Here is a 16,841-nt window from a genome sequence, read left to right on the forward strand (position 1 = left end):
ATTTTATCTGAAAAATAAAAATATTTTCTAAAAATAATATTTTACATCAAGCAAACGGATAGTTTGAACTAAGTTTCATCTCATTTTTATTTTAGGATGCTAGTGCTCCCAAACGTGGTACGTGCAACAAAGAGGCGGGAGTTGAAAATTATTAATTGAATAAAAAAATAGTTAAGGTAATTGGCTTGGATTTACCTTAATCCCGTCTTCAAACTTTTTAACTCTAATGGCAAAAATGTAAGACGATAGAGAAAATATAATATTAATATTTATATTCTCTAAAAATTAAAGTTGTTTTGAGAGTTATAGAGAAGTTGAACTTGCTATAAACCATTTTAAAATGTTTCGATTTTTTTTTTCTCAAGAAAATAAAATATTTTGAGTTGTTAATAATTATTTTCTCAAAACATGACATATAATTAAAGCCTATGTATAAGCAAATAAATTTATTTATGTATCAATAAAAAAAGTTCACAATTTGAGATTATAAACCATATTATTTTTCTTTTTGAAAAAAGTATTATTAAATTTCTTTCACTGCATGCTATGTGTAATCTGGTATGGATTAATTTATTAGATGAATTTGACTAATATATTATATTTTAGAGGATTGATGGGCATAAGAAATGACACAATTGTGACGTAGTTTAATAATGTCATTTAAATTGATTCAATACTGACATGGAAGATGTATAGCAAACAAACAGATGAATTTCAAATTCTTGACCATTTTCCATTGAGTTGCGCGCACATATTTTCTTATTCATATTGAATTCAAATTAGAACATGATTAAATTATTATTTTATTAAAGTTAGAACATGATTAAATTATTATTTTATTTAATAAGCTCATAATTTCTCTATAATAGTTGTACGCACCTCACTATACCAGAAAGTGCTAAATCCTAATTTTTATACTACTTCCTATGTGAAGTTTGGTAGGGGAATCTGAATATCCTAGGAAGATTGTTACGAAAATCTGAATTTTGTTATTTGATATAACGCAGCATATTAAATTGATTCAACTGCTCGATTAAAAAAACCCTAACTCCTTGATCTCTCTTGAATTCCCCCTCTTACACTGCTTTAAAAATATAATCATTATGAGTTTATAACCTCTCCCAGTATATATTCTCTTTTCTCTCTTTATATAAGAAAAAAGTTTAAGTGATGTGAGAAGGTTGTCTTTGCTAGGTCTTTATTTATAGGATAAAGGCTCGGCAGCCAACAAAGACAAGATTTTAGAACTGGGTTCTTAAACGATATCTAACATGTTTATAAACAACTAAAGAAATCTAGAGTATTTTGCACCAACCTAAATATTTTCACTTAATTCCATACAAGTGTAGATAATTTTAGAATCCCTTAACTTAGAAATGATACATATCATTTTATAGGTACGTCCTATTGTGCTTAATCTTTCAAGGTGGTGTTATGAAACTCGTAAAAGATTAATGTTACAATTATTATAATAATGGTATTTATAGTTTCAAGCATAGATCATTATATTGTGGTCACAAGAACATGAAAACCGTCATTAAATTTTTTTCTGGTATTTATAGTTTCAAGCATAGATCATTATAATGTGGTCACAATAACATGAAAACTGTCATTAATTTTTTTTCTTTTATCTTTCTTTTTATTTCTTTAAAAAAATATGGTTTTTTAAATTATGCTTTGTTCCCACCATAGTGACAACAAACCTAACAACTAAACTATAATTACCATTTACATTTTTTTTGGTTGGGTACATTCAATAAATTTGTTCGTAATACTGACAATTAATATCGAGCTGATGATGTAGTTGGCTTCTTCCAAAATATGATCTAAACCTTAAATATCTTCTACAACATCCAACAATTCGAAAAAACAAAAATTTTAAGTTATGTATAGCTAAATTCTTGAATGAATGTTAATGGAAATTTTTAGTAAATTGTGAACTAGTGTTTGAGTGGTATTTTTTTAGAGAAAAAAAATAAAGTAAAAGAAGGTTTACTATAAAATGTTATAAATTAAAAGTGATTAAATATAGTTTACCCATATAAATATACATTCAAACTCTTGCAAATAAAGTAAAATACAATAAAAAAATTTGTACTTCAAAAGAAATTGATGTAAAAACTTCACTTCTCCGTAATTATAATACAATATAAAAATCAAACAAACAATACTTAGATCAATTTCACCAGTGAAAATGTACACCAATCTCATTGTTGATATGGATCAATAAAAAATAAATACGTTTTATTTAATTATTAAATTAAATATGACAACAGTTATTTATAAAAAAAATTGATAAATATATATTATTTTTTATTTATATATATATATATACATATATATTATTAATTTACAGAAGACGGTATATATTGTACCAAAGTATCATCCAAATAAAAAAATATGTGGAATTTCAATTAATGTGTTGCGAATTCTTTCGTAGTCTATCTATTGAATTTCTCCCTCAATTTCACGCAACTCACGACACCAGATTTAAAAAAAAACAAAAAAACAAAAAAAACACAACTCACGAGGGCTAGATTACAAAAAAAGAGGTGGAAAGGAGACACAGGGGAACGAAAGTCAATGACGAGGTGGAATAGAAAATTAATAATTAATGTGGACAGTCAACTTCTTGTGATATTTGAACCCACGGTGGTTGTAGCTGCATAAGTCAAAAAGTCCCGTCACAAGTTCACATGTATGGCAAGGGTTGGAGTATTATTAATATGCCATGGTACGGAAAGTTGAAGCATGTTTTTTTTATTCATTGCAATTCTCTTCACTTTTAACTGTAAAAGCAGTAACCAAAGATTATTCACGTTACTGTAAAAGCAGTAACCAAAGATTATTCACCTATCGGGTGCAATTCGGATTAGGCAATCCGAATTAAATTTCAGTTTTTTTTTGTTTTTTTTTTTTTGTGAGTTTGAATAATTATTTTTATAAATAAAATTAAATTTAAATTAAAAAATCTCAACTCAAATTTAATTAGAGTTAGAGTTTTGATAAAGATATTACTAACCCGAGCAAATCCAAATCCAAATTTTAATATATATATATATATATATATATATATATATACTTAATTTTAAATACATTATATATAATATTTAAATATTATTATTATTTTTTTTCAACTTCATTTGTTAAATCTTAATATGTTAACATATAAGATAATTAATTTTTTAAGAATTTATTTGTAATTTATTCAAAATTTATAAAATGCCTTTAATTTTTTTATTTTTTTTACAAGTAATTTTATCTAAAACTAATTAACCAACGGACTAGTAGCGATATCAGGTCCTTATTTTCTAAAGGAAGATTAGGAGTTCGAGCCTAGCTCAATGGAGTATCAATTAAGGAAAAAAAAATTCTAAAATTAATTTAAGATCATATTATTTTTTTATTTTTTAAGATTAGCTATATGAGTAACTTAAATTCACCCCAAACTTTAACATAGAATTTAAGCCCAAGTGAGGTTGAGTTGGGTTTGGATTTAGCATTTCATATAATGGGTTGGCCGGGCTCAAGTAATACCTCAAACCCGACTAAGTTACAGCCCTACATATTTCCCTACAAAAAATATGTATATTGTATATATATATATCAGTGTTCAATTGCTCCCTGGTGAGCAGAGCAGGATGCAATATGCTCACTTTTACTCGTAGCCTTATGATCTAATTCAACGGCTACTAGGAAGAATAATTATTTTAGGAAATTAACATTCTTTTAATTAGCCATTAATTATAAAATGACTATATTGGATATATTCTTAAAGAAAAAATATATATTTAACCATAAACTGCCATCACCCCACCCCACCGTCACTGTCACCTCTACCCCGCCACCACCTCCCCCACCACACCACCTCCACCTAAGTAGATTTGATGACTACTTTTGACTAATAATTACAAAATTTACAAAATTAATGCCAAATTCACAACTATAATCTAAGTTAATTATTAGTGTATATGGTGGTGGTGGTGGGTGGGAGAGGTGGTCGTGGCAGTGGGGGACAAGGTGAGTGGTGGTGACGGACCGACAGTGGTGGAAAGGGGTATAGTTAAAGTTTAATTAGATGAAAAAATTATTACTATTTTTTTTTTTTTTTAGAATTATCTAATATAGTCATTTTATAGTTAATGACCAATTAAAAGAAATACAATTACCTAAAATAATTATTGTTTCAATTAGACGTTGAATTAGATTATAAGGTTATGAATAAAAATGAGTATACTACTCCCTGTTTACCAGGAAGTAATTGAACACTACTGTATATATATATTGCATAATATATATATATATTCTCTATCATTAATTGTAACATCTTTGTGTGCAATGAGCAAGATATTCAGATATTATAAATTGTGACAGAGCAAAAAAAATTTGTGAAAGGGGCTGTCTTTTAATTTCTGGTTGTAAACTGATGTGGTGGGTCCATTTTTGTAATTTTAATAGAGTTTTCTTCATAAATTTATAAAAATTTAAAGTATAAAACACAAAATAAATAAATAAATAAATTAGTGGGTCGAATTGTAATTTTGGTGGGGTATCTTCATGAATTCTTAAACATTTGAAGTATACAATGGTAAAATTCCCAACTAACCTTTTTTGCAAAAGAAAGTAATGGATCCATGAGTAAGGGTAGCCGTCTAATGTAATTTTCTCACATTTTTTAAGTAGAATATGAAAGGTTCACGTTCTCGTAAGGTGTAACGGGTGGGCGCTTGCCCATTTACCCAAAAGCTTGAACTATTGGGTAGTGCTGTATACCCACCCATTTATACCTAATCACTTTTCCATCCGATTCCGATGTGGGACAAATGACCCTTGTTACATTCTCCCCTACCCAAACTCGCAACTCCTTCGTTGCTATTCGGGCCACCCTGCCTACCCGGGATGCTAACCCGAACGCCTTTCGGGCCGGGTGCTTGGCGTGACACCGAATCAAGGATTGGGTCTGGCTCTGATACCAACTGTAACGGGTGGGTACTTGCCCATTTACCCAAAAGCTCGAACTATTGGGTAGTGCTGTATACCTACCCATTTATACCCAATCACTTTCCCATCCGATTCTGATGCGGGACAAATGACCTTTGTTACATAAGGCCACTAGATGCGTGAATATATTTCTTTTAAAATAAAATAAAAAACACCGGAGCTAATCCATTTAAGTTTACAAGCAGTCATTTGATAATTGATAAATAATATTTATCTATTAAAGGTTATGTTTGTCTACATATTTTTTATTTTGAATCCTTGAGTAGGCAAGACAAACGCTAAAAAATGTCGTTGACTTAGTAATTAGACTTTAAATTAAAGTTTAGATTAATGAGCATGAGAAAAATAATTCAAGTACCAGACCAACCATTTTGAAAAAGTACCATAAAAATTACTGATTAATGGTATTAAATACCCAAAATACCCTTCTATAATAATTGATTTTTACTTTTTTTTTTATACTTCAATAAGGGCAATTTACTAATTACTGATTAATGTTACTAAATACCCATAATACCCTTTTATAATAATTGATTTTTACTTTTTATTTTTATCTTTAGTTTACTTCAATAAGGGCAATTTACTATTTTTATTGCTTCATTAACAGTTGAAGTTTGTAACTCTGAATATAGCTATCAGAAACTCAAAAAACAGATAACAATTTTCAAATAATTATAAAAAATATTGTTTGGTTTGTAACTTTGAAAATAGTTATTAAGAATTTATAAAATAATAAAAGACAGTTTTTTGAGAATAGACCTTTTTATAATTGAATTTTTAAAAAATTGAATCAAAGCAAAGTTTTTTGTATAATTTTTTATTTTCAGTTTTTTAAGAAAAGAAAATTGTTATCAGAATTATAAACGAAGCAAGTTCATATTATCTTAAAACATGTTGTAGCGAGAGAGAGAGAGAGAGAGAGAGAGAGAGAGAGAGAGAGGATACAGCAGAATATTAACATGGTGTTGGCGCCGTGAATTAAGGAATCCAAAAGGTTTGACAACAAACCCAAAAAATAAATAAAAATAAAAAAGTTGTCCCTTGCAGACTCCAGACCAGTACACACTCTCTCACTCTCACTCATTCCCCATCTAAAAAACACACACTGTCCTTTTGCCTTTTCAAGTAACAGTACCACCTCTCTCTCTCTCTCTCCCCCCTCCATATAGTCCACACCTTCTCACCCTTTCTCCTCTCATCCCTTTTCCACACCCATCATCTTCTATTATATATATATATATATATATATACATATATATAGTTTCACAGTATTTCAGTTAATGGAGGTAAGTTGTTACTGTGAGAAGTTTGTTTGATTTTGTTTTTAAGCAATGGGTGATAATGATTTGATGGGATTTGTTTTGTGATTTTGTTTGTTTTTTTAGGAGTATTGTGGTAAGAGGAGTGGGCAAATTCCGGCGTTTGGGAACTGGGATTACACCAACGATCTGCCAATCACTCAGTACTTCGAGTGCGCGAGGCAGGCGGGTTTGATACGCTACAGCTCGTCCTCCGGTGAATGTGATCTGTATGTGGCTGATGCTGATCCCTACGCCGTTGATTCTAAGAAGCATCCTCTCCGGCCTTCTGTTGTTCCTCCTCGAAAGGTTTGTTTCTAGGGTTTGTGTTTTTCCACATTTTTGTTCGTATTTGGTTGGGGGGAGGGAAAGGAAAGGAAAGGAAATGAAAGGAAAGAGTGGGTGGATGGGGACAGTTTTGTTATTTGGTAGGTGGTAGTTAGTTAGAGGGAAGAAATGGGACGATCTGAGTTGAAAATCTTGTCATTACTAGATATATACTACGTCAGGAATATAGTGGTAAAATTAGTAAGAAATGCTCGGTATGTTCTTTTTATTATTTTCTTTTTTCTTTACTTGAACTTTTCAACCTTTGGAATATACTGGAAGAGTTGAACTTTTTGTTCTATCTTTTTTTTATTATCTTTAACAAACATTTTAATTTTTTATTTTTATTTTAAAGTAGACATGTTTCTTCGAATGGTCTCCTTTCTGGTCTTCCATTAATGTGTTATTTTGTATACATATATTTAGTTGCTATTAAATACTATCAATTCATAAGAAAATTTACCATATATGACATTTTACTATATATATATATATATATATTTATTTTATTTCATTTTTCTAAATAACAAAGCGTTTATATATTTAAAAGATAATTCAATATTTCATTTCCTTAAGTAACAAATCATTTTTATATATTTAAAAAAGAATTATTTATTTTAAAGTGGTGCGATTCGAAATTTCAAGATAAATGTGGTCAAATCGCACCACCAAAAAAGAAAAAAACAAGGTGCGGAACAGAGTGCCACTCGAATCCATGATCAGGAGATTCTATTAAATTATAACATTTTCAACCAAGTGGTTGAATATATTTATGAAATCTTTTAAATTAAAATTTGGGACAATTAAGTGCACGTGGTGCTTGAAAACATTTTTGAAGAACAATTGTAAGTCAAGGCGACGTATTGGGCGATGTTTAAGGGGGTGGCGGGACCGCTAGTCTACAGGCAATACCCAATTTTTTTTCTTCTCCATTATAGAAAAACGTCATTAACGGTCAAATCGTCCCCGTCTACGGGGCGGTCTATACCGGGTTACATGTGTCGGTCTCTTTCTCAATTTCGCCCATTTTGAATTGAATACTGGTCTTTTTTTATTAAAGCAGTCTTCTTCTTCTCCTCCTAAGAAACTCACACACACTTGCTTTGCTTTGTTCATTATTCTTTAAATTTTTATTTACTAATATGCCTTATTAATTTACTCTTTTTTAGTTATATACCCTAAAATATTACTATTGCCCTCATAAAATTACTAAAAAATTTAATTATTTCACTCCTCACCATATTTTAGGGTCCATCCCATAATAGCATTGAGCAACAAGACCCTTGGTAACCATCTTGTGACTCTGCAATTGGTTTTAAAATGAGTTATGATATTTGTTGTAATTAGTTATTTATGCATAATACATGTAAGTGGAGAATCCAATTATTTATTTATGGGATTTGTTATAATGAATAGTCAAACTTATTTTTTTTAATTGATCTATTTATGCATAAATAAAAAAGTATAATTCTCCATTTATATGTAATCAATCAAAAATATTTTATATAACAAATCGGTACAAGTATTATTACCCTTTTAAAATTAGAATGGGTGAGCAGATATGACTAGAGAATGATGATGCGTACATTTATGGAAATTTTAAGTATTGATGGTGTAGTAAAAAATGTTGCAGACGATGGATAGTAATAGTAAAAAAGGTTGCCCGCAGAATAAGGAGGAGCAGATGAGAAGGAAAGTGATCAAGGTATGTGACGTGACGAAAGTGCCAAGAAAACAGGCTTTTTTGTCGCAGAAGCAACAGTTAAAGCAGCAGCAGCAGCTCCCAAAGCACCACCATAATGCCATTCATCATCGCAAGTACATTAGTGGTCAGCAGCAGCAACCTAACCCTACCAAACCAGTCGACGAAGATCTCTACAAGATCCCCCCTGAGCTCCTTCGCACCTCCAATCGAGTGAGTGGGCCCTACCCTTCTCATCCTCTTCTTTAATTCATTTTTCTAGTAATTTGTATACTTTCTATTTTTATATATATTCACAAGTATATATATATTCGTTATTTTGAGAATGATTTTTTTAAAGAATCGTGCAATAGTTGACCAACCATGAGAGATAGGTGTCCCCTCAACATAGGGACCTTAATGGATGTAACACTCGGTCATGTTCTGTCCAGTTGGGTCCATTTTTTTTTTTGCAAGGTGTATTTCAAATTGGGGTTCTTTTTAGAGATTTTTGTTTTGTTCCCTCGACATAGCAGCCCACACTATTCTCTTGATTGTGACAGACAAGTTTCAAGTTTTTTTCTTCTAAATGTTATTTCTTTTATTAAAATTGATATTAAAATTTTAGTTTCCTCTGATCACAAATCCAAAACACCTGTAGATTTCAATGCAACTTAATTTGATACTTGCAACCTTGTCCAAATTCAACTTAGCTTCACATAGGTACAAGGTAAATGAGCTCAACCCATTTTAGTTAAAACTTAGTAAAAAATGTCGTGACTTGACGGGTGTCATAACTCTTTAGGCCACGATGCAAGAAAAGATAAATATTAGAATTTCTTTTTAATTTATAGTTCCCTAGTAAATTCGGGGATGCCCTCGGCGTCGAGTAACATGTATTAGGGTGTATGTCCAACTCGTTCAAATCATGTGCTGGGACAAAGGAAAGAAAATAAATTTTTCGGTGAACGCCCTAGATGATGAGAGTCGTTGAATGCCCTAAATTATCAAAAGTGTTATGTTCTTTGTATTTTGTAATTTAGTGAATTTCAAGGTGGTGACATTGTGTTGATTTTATTTTCGTTCTATATTTTACATGCAGAAGAAGATGCTAGGATTCTTTTCAAGATGCTTGGTGCCTGGTTGTGTGGCTTGAATTGGAAATCAATGGCTCTTTTGACAAGAACATATGTAATTAGATAGATTCATTAGCCTTTGTGTTCAATTCTATTGAAAATGTTTGATGAAGGATGAAACAAGTTATATGGCTACATGTGTGTACGTACCTTTGAGAATATGAAGGAATGCTAATGGCTTTACGTCTGATTTTGATTAATTCCTTGGCTTGGGAGTTGGGACAGTCCCTGAAAAAAAAAAAAAAAAAAAATCACTTGCAGGAACCGAATTGGTAGTATGAAACTAAATTTTTAAAAAATATATGCTTTACTTCTGATTTTTATTAATTCCTTGGCTTGGGAGTTGGGACAGTCTCTGAAAAAAAAAAAAAAAATTCACTTGCAGGAACCGAATTGGTCGTATGAAACTAAATTTTTAAAAAATATAATTTAAAAAAAAAAAAAAATAGATCTAAAAAGTAGGGGAAGGTCCTCTTGAAGGATCTCTCATAGGTATTAATCCTACCCAATCCTAAAAAAAAAAAAAAAAAACGCATTAGTCCCCCCAAATATTAATTCATCTAAACAACCCCAAGAGTTAAGCCACAGTTTTAAAATACAGGCCCAAGCCAAACAAGCCTTAAATCTCTAATATTAGCTCCATTGACAATTCCTAAATTGGCTTTGCAATCAATTTCAAAAATTTATTATTTCCCATTTCAAGTATACTTCTCTCTCTCTCTCTCTCTCATAACACTCTTAATTTCTATCCCTCTTAAAAATCAATCCAGCATAACATGGATATTTGGAAATCGCACTTATTTTAAGGGTTTATGTAGAAATCTCAAATTTGGGCAATACCAATTTTTCTAGAATTTGTGGATTGGAATATAGATCTTACAAACCTTAAATTGTAACATCAACGATGGGAAAGTACCGTATTCACTAGCTAAGTAATTTGTTGATGTGGTGTTTAACGGTGCTATGTAATTTGTTGATGTGGCGTCTTAATACTTATAGGATTAATACATGTACATGTTTGGAGAGGACTTTCCTTTGAGAGAATCCATTCTCAAAAAATTGTTGTGTGTCAGATGGGAAACAATAGAGAAAGTATATTTAGATTTTTTTTAATTTTGTTGTAAACGTGAAGTTAACAAGGATAAGAATCATAAGACCAAAAGAGGCTCAAATTAAATTTGAACCCAAATTGTATCCCTATTAAATTTTAAGCCAAATTGTATCCCTAGTAAATTGTATCCCTAGACCAAAAGAGACCCACTGATTTATAATTCCCTAGTAAATTCGGGGATGTGCATTCTCAACGTCGAGTAACATGTACTAGGGTGTATGTCTAAGTCGTTCAAATCATGTGCTGGGACAAAGGAAAGAAAACAAATTTTCCGGTGAACGCCTTAGATGATGAGAGTCGTTGTATGCATTAAATTATCAAAGGCGTAATGTTCTTTGTATTTTGTAATTTAGTGAATTTCAAGGTAGTAACATTGTGTTGATTTTCTTTCGTTATATATTTTATCTGCAGAAGAAGATGCGAGGGTTCTTTTCAAGATGCTTGGTACCTTGTTGTTTGGCTTGAATTGGAAATTTAACGGCTCTTTTGACAAAAACACGTGTAATTAGATAGATTCATTAGCCTTGTGATCAATTATATTGAAAATGTTGATGAAGGATGAAACAAGTTATTTGGCCACGCTACATGTGTGTGTGCCTTTGAGAAGGGAAGGAATGCTAATGGCTTTACTTCTGATTTTGATTAATTCCTTGGCTTGGGAGTTGGGACAGACCTAGAATTTTTTTTTTCACTTGCAGGAAACGAAATTGGTAGTATGAAACTAAATTAAAATATATATATATATATATATATATATATATATTTTAAACATATCTAAAAAGTAGGGGAACTAGTCATCTCCAAGGAAAGTTCTCTCCAAATATCTATAGGGTATTAATCCTACGATTATCAAGACGTCATATCAAAAATTTATTTGGTTAGTGACTAGAGTAGACCGTTACGGACCTAACCATTTTTCTATCTAACATTCAGATTTAGGGAGCAGTTTCCTTCCTGTAATTAAATTTCTCTCTCAAAACCAATCAGTCCTCTTTGAAAATACAATTCCTTTGCCTCTCTCAAAAAGCCAACAGTTGAAGAAGCAATTTTAGACACCCTACCATACAATCAATCAAGGGTGGATGTAGGGTGGGCTTGAATCCCCCATTATTTTTATTTTTATTTTTATTAGTATAGGTAAATTTAGCCCAATCCAACAACAACAACAACAACATCAAAAATAAAATAAAAAAAAATAAAAAACCCATCCAAACAAGCCCAAGAGTTAAGCCACTGTTTTAAAACAAAGGCCCAACCAAATAGTTCCAAGCCGAACAAGCCCTAAATCCCTAATATTAATCGCCTTGACAATTCCTGGATTCAGCCTTGCAATCAATTTCAGAAATTTTATTATTTTCAGTTTCAAGTATACTTCTCTCTCTCTCGTAACATTCTTAATTTCTATCTCTCTTAAAAATCAATTCAGCATAACATGCAGATTTGGAAATCGCGCTTATTTTAAGAGTTTATGTAGAAAATCTCAATTTTGGGCAATACTAATTTTTCTAGAATTTGTGATTTAGAATATAGGTCTGATTAATCTTACAAACCTTCAATTGTAACATTCAAAGATTGATGATAGTAGAGAGAAATCGAAAAAGAAAGTTTCAGAAGAATGGGAAAGTACCGTATTCACTTGCGAACCAAACGACCTTATTTACTAGCTAAGTAATTTGTTGATGTATGGCATCTTACAAGTTGTAGGATTCATACATGTAGATACTTGGAGATGACTTTCCTTGGAGATGATTCGTTCCCAAAAAGTAGTTGTGTATTAAATGGAAAACAATAGAGAAAGTATATTTAGATTAAAAATATTTAGATTTTTTAAATTTTGCTTTAAACGTGGAGTTAACAAGGATAAGAATCATAATACTAAAAGAGGCTCAAATTAATATTTAAGCCAAATTGTATCCCTTGTACTAAACCCTCCTTGGTCCTTACTATCAAAAACTTGCAAAACAGTTCATTCCTTTATTTATTTATTGGGATAACAAAAATCTTCAATTTATCAAAAATTGTAATTACCGCTTTGACAACTTATTAGAATATTGGTGTTAAAGTGGTCATGTGCAATTATGACAGCCTAGAGCAGAGCTAAGCCCAGGTTACGGGGCATATGCCTTTGGGACCGCCCTTTCCCTTATGTATATCATCTTTTGTTATTTATAAATTTTTTATAGTATTCCCCCTCCCCCTAAACTTTTCATTTACTAAAATTATATCTTATTTCGTTTTTTTCTCTCTTTAAATTGCTATAATTTCTTTTCTTTTTTTTATTTTTAATATTTCACAACCAATTTAACGGGTCGGTTACGGATATGGTAGCAACTTGATAACTTTATTTTTATTTTTAATTTAGTTTTTATTTTTATTTTTAATTCTACTATGGATTTTAAGTACAATTTTGAAAGTACATGGGCTTTTGTGATTTTAACCCTTCAAGTGTTTGTGAAGTCTTTAACTAAGGCCCATTCATTTCATTTGTTACAATCATAAAAAAATCAACCTTCAAATTAATTAAAACTAATTTGAAGAACTCGAGTCTTTAAAATGTAGGCACTAAGATGCCAAAGGGTTTAAAGGGAGAGGAAAAATAAGGAGTTGAGATGCCGAGACAATTGTGAGGTAAAAAAATGTTGGTGAGAGATGAGTGATTGAAAGGTAACTACGAGAGACAGAGTTAGCAGTGGCACACCGGAATGGTCCAGGAACCTAATGAGAAGTAAGGTGTTGGTTGCGCTCTATTTAGACCCTCTTAATTATATATTTAGTTAGTTATTATCTTAGTAACTAATACGTTCTAAACTAAACTACAGCCTTATGAGGCCTACAAGTAGCCACATGGGTAATGACTAGTTGTAACGGGTGGGCGCTTGCCCATTTACCCAAAAACTCGAACTATTGGGTAGTACTGCATACCCACCCATTTATACCCAATCACTTTCCCATCCGATTTCGATGTGGAACAAATGACCCTTGTTACACTAGTCCACAAAACAAAACACAAATCCCAATCCCAATCCTCAATTCACGTAGGAAAATCTAAAAACTCATCTAACCATCTAAACCTAGAGTTTGATATTTGCATCTCAAGCCGCCTTCACAGTTCCCTCATCTCCCAGTCCCCATCTCAAGCTAAACCTTTCTTATTCGATCCCAATCCCGATCCTAATCCTCAATTCACAAGTTGAATCTTCTCTATCCCTAACCAATCTATCATTCTCTGGGACTGGAATTCCCATATGGGTTTTTTCTAAAACCTTTGGGTGGTCGAGATTAGGCTCTGGCGAGGTCGTGACCGGAGCTGTTCCGAAGATTCCCGTGCAGAGTTAATCCTCGCCTCCCCAGTTGCCGAATCTCAAGCTTCCTCGAATCTTCATCGCCTTCAACAGTCGGCGCCTCGCCTCCTCTCATCTTCAGATCCTCTACACTCAGTCGATTCAGATTTCATCCTCACTCTTCATCCTCTCTACTGTAATCTGTATCGCGGCTTACATTGTTACACACCATCTCAGACTTCTCCGATCTGTATTGCGGCTGTATTATGTATTTATTTATATTTATATCTTTGTTATTATATCTCTGTATCGCGGCTTGCATTGTTACACACCATCTTAGACTTCTCATGGAACGATTCGGTTCGATTCCATACTTATACAGTTCCGATTCCGACTGGAACGATAGGGAACCAAACCATGTGCATCCCTACTTATAAGGTGTTTACACCGAACTACTTGGTCAATAAATATATTTCTACTAAGGCCACAAGAGAATTATTTATAACAATATAAAACAAAAAGAAAATAAGAAATATAAATAAAAAGGGGCGCGAGTTATGAGCTCTTTCCATTGATAGTTAGATTGAAAAATTTAGTGAAAAATTCATTTAACTTTTCACATGTATAAAGAAGAATCAATTCCAATGACTAATAATGCTCATGGTAATTTTTTGTCGAGAAGGTCTAGTAAATTTTTTTTTTTTTTTTTTTTCAGAGTACGTGTATCGGCCACACAACACACGTATCATTTAAGTTAGGAGTGCGGTTCGAAAACAAAACCTCAAAAACTTATCTTTTCGATATCTATTAACTTTGATATGTCCCTGGAACAACCTTATTCAGTATTTACACATTTGAAAATAAATAGGGTAAAGTACACTAACACCCCCCCGAGGTTTAGGGTAAGGACACACACATGAAAGTTTAGTTATTTTCGGACAATGACACCCCCTCAAGTTTAATACAATTGCCAAAGACACCTCAATACTAATGAATTAGCATTTTTGCCCTTTGACTTTTATATTGACTAATTAAAAAGTTGAAATGACCTTTTCATCCTTAATTGCAGGCTGTCCTTCTCTCGTTCTCTCTTCCTCCTCACCGCCCCCCCAATTCCACCAAAGCCACTTTTTTATCCTTCAATTTCTTTTTTATTTTATTTTATTTTATATATATATATATATATATATATATATATATGTATATGCATATATATACACACACGAAGATAATTATATATACACACGGGCGGCGGCGGCGGCGATGTTGCAGTAGAGGCGACTACGGTGATTGTAGTTCCGTTGTCCTCTAAGCTCACCGCGCCGTCCTCGAAGCTCACCCCCATTAACTCCAAACTTCCGTCCCTCCTCTTCTTTCTTCTTCCCCCAATTCTCTGAATTGGGCCCACCGCCATTCTTAAAACCTCTGCGCTTCTCTCTAAGACTATCAAACGCACCACGATTGGAAACATATCTCCGTCCTTCGGACGAAACAAAGCTCTTATTAGAAACCTAACTCTCCGATTCGTCCGCTTTCGACTGTGAATCAAAAAATCCCTCCCTATCTCATCTCTCTTTCCTTTCAAATCCATTACTAAACAATGATTTCTTTGAAGCCCCCCAATCATCAGTTTCTTCAGCGCGAGAAGGCACCAATTCTCTGCTCGAATCTCTGCCAAACCCTTCTTGTCTACAAGGCTCGTCAGAACCCCTAGAAGAGTTCCACTTAGGGTTTGACAATTCGTCTCTGCTCGAATACCTGTTCGAACTGTACAATTTGAACCCGCCGCCTCTGGACCGCTCCGTCTCCTCCGCGATTCTCTCACGAGGACCGGTCGGAAGAATCATGAGATATTCGGTGGTGAGGCTTTTGGCTTGGTAGACCTGAGCGGGCTTATGGGCACTGAAAGTGGAGAATTCGGCTAGATATAGGGTTTGGCCCTTCTTCTTTTTTGTCTTAGTGGCCTTCGCCGAGGAAAGGGGAGGGAAGTTCGTGAGCGCCGTCGTGTCGCGGAGGAGATCGGAGGCATCGCCCTCGTTGAAGTGCTTGGAGTCGTTGTCGGTCTCTTGCTGAAGAAACTTGTTTTCGTGTTCTTCGGAATCGAGCGCCCACGCGCCTTATTTGGACCACACACTAACAGTTGCCGCCATAGTTTCTCTCTCCAGAACTCTGTTTCTTTCTCGCTCTATATCACAGTGTAGATTGGTCGAGATAGCATTCTTTGGCAGCGAATAGACCTGTTATATAAATGGAGGCTGTGGATTCGTGTCGATTGGAGCAAAACGTCCCCGTCGTTGAGACCTTGGTCTTCGGAATCGCAGATGTTGTCTCATCTCACCACCGGTGATCCCACTACACCGAAACCATCTATTAGTTGACCATGGTGCACAGCTTTGCCAGCATCGAAATCTCTGGCCGCCGTTGAAATCACTAATCTCTCCCGATTATCTTGACGGTAATGAAATAAGCAACATGTTTTGTAGGGATTCACATAGGTTATGGTGTATATATATATATATATATATATATAGAGAGAGAGGGGGGGATGAAAAGGGTAATTTGGGTTATTTAAGTATTTTGATATTTTATAATTCAAATTAATAAAATAGTGAAGGGTAAAGTGGACTTTTCATATGTTTTAAGGCTCTGTTTGGATGATAAATTTTACAAGGGGGATTTTCATCTATGTGTCCTTATCCCAAATTTCAGGGGGTGTCAATGTACTTTACCCAAATAAATAAATAGAGTGTTCACACAATTGAGTGAGAAATTATCTTATGGTCCAAGACCACAAGTCACACGACTTTTCAAAAAAGAGGAAATGATGGTTAGGCCGAAGCGTATCCCAAGGCCATCAATAATGGCCTTGTTTTGTTCGGCCCACCACATTGGCTAGGCTACTCAGCCTCAATAGTATAGTTCTTTACGAAAATATTATTTTTATATTTGAGAGTATTAAATAGGTGTCTTAAATTCAGGATCGGAGGAAGTTTAGTTTAAATTTTG

The 16,841-nt window shown here is 33.1% G+C and overlaps 1 protein-coding gene and 1 pseudogene across 2 annotated transcripts; one reads left to right on the forward strand and one right to left on the reverse strand.

Annotated features, from left to right (window-relative positions):
- Positions 1-5,910: 5,910 nt before the first annotated feature.
- Positions 5,911-9,643, forward strand: LOC132271273 (uncharacterized). 2 transcript variants are annotated; one of them, XM_059772601.1, is made up of 4 exons: positions 5,911-6,287; positions 6,387-6,608; positions 8,296-8,541; positions 9,410-9,643. In XM_059772601.1, the coding sequence occupies exons 1-4, from the start codon at positions 6,282-6,284 to the stop codon at positions 9,461-9,463; spliced, it is 528 nt and encodes a 175-aa protein (XP_059628584.1). In that variant the 5' UTR covers positions 5,911-6,281; the 3' UTR covers positions 9,464-9,643. The 2 variants fall into 2 exon arrangements, with proteins under 2 accessions (XP_059628584.1, XP_059628582.1); XM_059772599.1 differs by having other exon boundaries at positions 5,912-6,287; positions 8,260-8,541.
- Positions 9,644-13,833: 4,190 nt separating this feature from the next.
- LOC132270046 (eukaryotic translation initiation factor 4B3-like) lies at positions 13,834-15,985 on the reverse strand (annotated as a pseudogene).
- Between the last annotated feature and the right edge of the window lie 856 nt (positions 15,986-16,841).

The sequence above is a fragment of the Cornus florida genome, unplaced genomic scaffold, assembly GCF_030987335.1.
Source record: "Cornus florida cultivar Cherokee Brave unplaced genomic scaffold, ASM3098733v1 CherokeeBrave_3.0.0_Hap2_Chr08, whole genome shotgun sequence".
Taxonomy (NCBI): domain Eukaryota; kingdom Viridiplantae; phylum Streptophyta; class Magnoliopsida; order Cornales; family Cornaceae; genus Cornus; species Cornus florida.

Excerpts from the sequence above, each read along its gene's own strand:
- LOC132271273 (XM_059772599.1), top strand. Across the intron at positions 6,609-8,259 it reads CTGTTGTTCCTCCTCGAAAG|ACGATGGATAGTAATAGTAA; the intron begins GTTTGTTTCTAG and ends AAAATGTTGCAG. Across the intron at positions 8,542-9,409 it reads TCCTTCGCACCTCCAATCGA|AAGAAGATGCTAGGATTCTT; the intron begins GTGAGTGGGCCC and ends TTTTACATGCAG.